At 33.4% G+C, this 5,000-nt stretch overlaps 1 protein-coding gene across 1 annotated transcript in view; it reads left to right on the top strand.

Moving 5' to 3' along the window:
* The window catches only part of LOC115228292 (mastermind-like domain-containing protein 1), a 52,259-nt gene that overhangs the window by 17,208 nt on the left and 30,051 nt on the right, over positions 1 to 5,000 (top strand). The window contains exons 3-4 of the mRNA XM_036498901.1: positions 406 to 627; positions 2,089 to 2,163. Of these exons, the coding sequence (XP_036354794.1) occupies positions 2,104 to 2,163 (60 nt within the window). The 5' untranslated portion in view covers positions 406 to 627; positions 2,089 to 2,103. The remainder of the gene's footprint in view (positions 1 to 405; positions 628 to 2,088; positions 2,164 to 5,000) is intronic.

The raw sequence follows: 5,000 nt of genomic DNA, 5'->3' as shown, positions 1-5,000 counted from the left end.
ATGCTAGCAATGGAAGGCAGACGCTAAACGATGATGATGATGAACCGTAACTAATCTGTACATCCTCTGATAACTCACGGATGGGGATTCAATGATTTCCCGTCACAGACTGAAAGAAGCCCATGTATATATATTATATATATATATACATATAATATATATATATTATATATGTAGAAGTGGCTGTGTGGTAAGAAGCTTGCTTCCCAACCACATGGTTCCAGGTTCAGTCCTACTGCATGGCACCTTGGGCAAATTTTCTTCTACTATGTTTTTCTCAGTTCTGGTGGCTGTGGGTCTCCCAGAACATTCCCTTCCAACATGACCACCACCACCAACAGCAACAGCAACAACGATGGCAGTAACACAACCTTTGACCTTCCTCTCATTTTCTTTCTTTTGCAGAACCATGCTGATCCCGGTATACGCAACCTGCGCGAAGAGTCACCCCTGGACCTCGCTGCACAGTATGGTCGCGTGGAAACTGTGCAACTGTTGTTGTGCAGCCACCCTGAGCTGACGCATCGCGTGCACCTCGACAAGTTCCCACTGCACCTGGCTGCACGAAATGGACACAAACAAGTGGTTAAGTTGCTCCTTGACGCTGGGGTTGACATAAACACAAAGGTAAGCTCGATTCGGGTCCCTAATTTTTGTTTTTATTTTTAAAAATTTTATATTAAAAACATCAAGTTTTTTATTCATTTTTGATATTTTATGGGGTTCGGGGTTCCACAAAAACAAGCGCAGGTAAAAAAGTTGCTTACACACCACATGGTTCTGGGTTCAATCCGAATGCGTGGCACCTTGGGAAAATGTCTTCTACTATAGTCTTGGGCCGACCAAATCCTTGTGAGTGGATTTGGTAGACGGAAACTGAAAGAAGCCCATCGTATATATATATATATATATATATATATTGCTTACCAGCCACATGGTTCCAGGTTCAGTCCTACTGCGTGGCACCTTAGGCAAATGTCTTTTACTATAGCCTCAGGCCGACCAAAGCCTTGTGAGTGGATTTGGTAGACAGAAACTGAAAGAAGTCTATCATGTATACACGCACGCACACACACACACACACACACACACACACACACACACACACACACACAACACACATATATATCTACATGTAAAGCTGAAGTTGTCTGTCTGTGGCAGGTTTGGTAGCCTTAAACTAACACTATCTCCTCCGAGACCCTGCGGCGCAAGTTGACCAAAATTGAGTGTATGATAGGAGAAGGCTTGCTCTTCCTTCTATAGAAGAAAATTTCAAATCGGACCATGATAACACCAAAAATTATTTACATCAAAAAGGTGGTTTTTTTATTCTATGAAAATCCCTATTTTTTGACTGCTGTGTCGCCATTTCTCGGTGTATTTCAACCAGAAAAATGTCCACTTAAGGCTTGCTCTTCCTTCCGTAGAAGAAAAAAATCAAATCGGACCATGTTAACACCAAAAATTATTTACATCAAAAAGGTGTTTTTTACCTATGAAAATCCCTATTTTTTACGATTTTTTGACTGCTGTGTCACCATTTTTCGGTGTATTTCAACCAGAAAAATGTTCACTTAAAGAGAATAACAAACTTTATAATGCAAAATTTTTACTTTCAAAAAATTCCATTTCTAAAGGGTCGAAACAAACCCAAGCAATGCCGGGTGATACTGCTAGTAATATATACTATAAATTTCAATGGGAAGATTTATCAAAGTGTTTTGATACCCAAGCAGTACCCATAACTATTTTTTGTTTAATTATTTTTAATCCTCAGCTGTATGGTATCTATTCTTCCATGTGTAATATCATTACTATATTTTCCCTTCATTTTCAATATTTATCTAAATTTCAATTGCTTAGCAAATAATGGATATTTGTTGTATAACCCTTATACATCCATTATTGAAACATATGTACTATGTTTATTTAACTAAATCCTTTATATATATGTATATAACCAAATGGATGTATATCTATATAACTATATCATATTGCTACACTCACCTAAAAAAAAAAAAATTTATGTAAGCTTTGTCATATATCACCTGTAATAAACTTTCCGTTGGTTACACTAACCACCAGGTGTCGCCTCCCCTCATGATGGTATGCAACAAAAATGCTGTCTACACCAACGGCAACTACATTAACCACATGGAGGTTTGTTTCACTCGGAATGTCTCTCAACTCCAGTGCACATATTCTGTATATCACGTGTATATATATATGTGTACATATATATATATATATAATATATATATATATATATATTTATATTTATATATATATATTTATATATATATATTTGTATATATATATTTATATATATATATTTGTATATATATATTTTTATATATATAATATATATATATATATATATATACACATACATATATATATATATATATATATATATATATATATATATATATATATACACAGACAACTCACACATATACAAACACACACACTCATGCATATATGGTTGTGTATATACGGTCACTCTGTCTATCTTGATATTGTTTTTCTCACTCTTGTCCATATCGATAAAGATATCACTATGCCTGCCAGTGTCGGTATCCTCTTCACACACACTTTGTTCATATTGTCATTCTTCACTCTCATCTATATCAAATTTGATATTGCCATGCCTGCCCGCGACAATATCACTGTTTATATCTTGATATTGTCCCCCCCACTCTCTTCCATTCGATAAACTATATCGCCATGCCTGCTGGTCTTGATAATGTTTTTCACATTCATCATTGATATTGTTTCTCTCACTCTACTTCATAACTATAATGATATTGCCATGCCTGTCCATGGCGATATCTTCATTCATATTTTGGTATTGTTATTTTCACTGTTGTCCTTATCGAAATTGATATCACCATGCCTGCTGGTGTTGATATACACTTTCACATACCTTGATATCGTTATTCTCACTTTTGTCCACATCTGTCCATAATGATATTATCAAGCTTGTTTGTGATGATATCCTTGTATCTATGTTAATATTCTTATTTCTCTCCATAATCCATTTCTAAAATGATGTCATCATGATTGCTAGTGAAGATATCCTTATATGTTGATATTATTATTATATCTCACTCTTGTCCATACTTCTCATGATATCACACCTGCTGGTGATGGCGTCATCGTATATATGTTGATACAATTATATCTCACTCCACTTCATATTCAAAGTGATATTGTCATACTTACAAGTGATGATATCCTTAATTACATGTTAATATCCTTATCTATCACCAGGGTGGCAAGCTGGCAGAATCGTTATCACACTGGCCAAGAATGTATTTCATTCTTCCAGTGTTGATAAAACAAGTACCAGTTACATACTGGGGTCTATGTAATCAATTTACTGCCCCCCCCACCGAAATTGCTGGCCTTGTACCAAAATTTGAAATTAGTATCACCTAGTCATATCTATAAACATATCACCATGCCTGCTGGTGACAATATCCTTATATAAATATATATATATATTGATATCATATTTTATCCTATAATGATATCATTAGGCTTGCTTGTAATGATATCCTCATACATATGTCACTATCATTTCTCATGCTAGTTCATATTTATAATGATATTGGCATACTTACTAGTTATGATATCCTCATGAACATGTTGATATTATTATATCCCACCCTAGACCAAATTTTTAAAGATATACTTGATGGTGACTATCCTCATATGTTGATATTATATATCTCACCGTAGTCCATATCTGTAATGATATTAGTATGTTTGGTGATGATAATATCCTCAATGTTGATATATTTCTTGCCCTGGTCTGAATTTATAAAGATATCATCATGCTTGCTGGTGATAATAAACTCCAATACTGATTTAAATAAATCTCACTGTTTTCCATATCTACAATGATATCAGAATGCTTGCTAAAGATGATATCCTTATATATGTTATATCTCATATACTTATATATGTTGATATTCTTATTTCGCATTATCTAAAGTGATGTTGTGATACCTACTTGTAATGACATCCTCTTGATATTATCTCATCTCACTCTAGTCCATAAAGATATTATATTTGCTAGTGATGATACACATATATGCTGATATTCTTATATCTCACTATAATCCATACCTATAATGATGTAACTATGTCTGTTTGGCAGTGATAAACTCTTATATGCTGATATTATGGTGATATCCTTAAATACATGTTGATATCATTTTTCAAGTCCATATCTAAAGTAATATTATTATGCTTACTCATGACAATATCCTCATATATATCTGTTGATATTACATCTGTTCCAGGTCTATAATGATATTGCCATGCTTGCTGATGACAATATCCTCATATCTTATTATTCTTATCCTCACATTATTCTATACTGATAACAATATCACCCTATCACTAGTATTTACATTTATTATTGATATCATTATTTTTACACTTGTGTACTATAATAATGATATCGCCATACATGTTAGCATCAATATCTTCATTGATATCACAATATTACTATTTCTCATTATTGCCTATAGTTATAATAATGTTGTCACACAGTCAAGCCATGATATTCTCATATCTTCGTATCATTATCTTCACTCTTGTTCATATTGATAACAATATTTCCATGACTGTTGATGTTGATATCTGTTCACATCCTTTATTAATATTGTTTTTCTCACTCTTTTCCATATCAATAAAGATATCACTACACCATTTTGGTGTTACATTCCTCTTTGTTATTGTTATTCTCATTATTGCCCATACCAAATTTAGTATCACTGTATTGACATCTTTTATATCTTGATATTGTTATTTCTCATTCTTTTCCATGTCAATAATGATATCACTCTGTCTCTCAGTGGCAATATCCTCATATATCTTGATAATGTCTCTATTTACTCTAGTCCATGCCAATAACAATATCACCCTGATTACCAGTGATATCCTCATATCTTGATAAATTTGTCTTTATTTGCTCTAGACCATAT

This window comes from Octopus sinensis, unplaced genomic scaffold (assembly GCF_006345805.1).
Source record: "Octopus sinensis unplaced genomic scaffold, ASM634580v1 Contig10151, whole genome shotgun sequence".
Lineage (NCBI taxonomy): Eukaryota > Metazoa > Mollusca > Cephalopoda > Octopoda > Octopodidae > Octopus > Octopus sinensis.
Note: the sequence above shows the minus strand (reverse complement) of the source record. Positions and strands in the feature narration are given on the sequence as shown.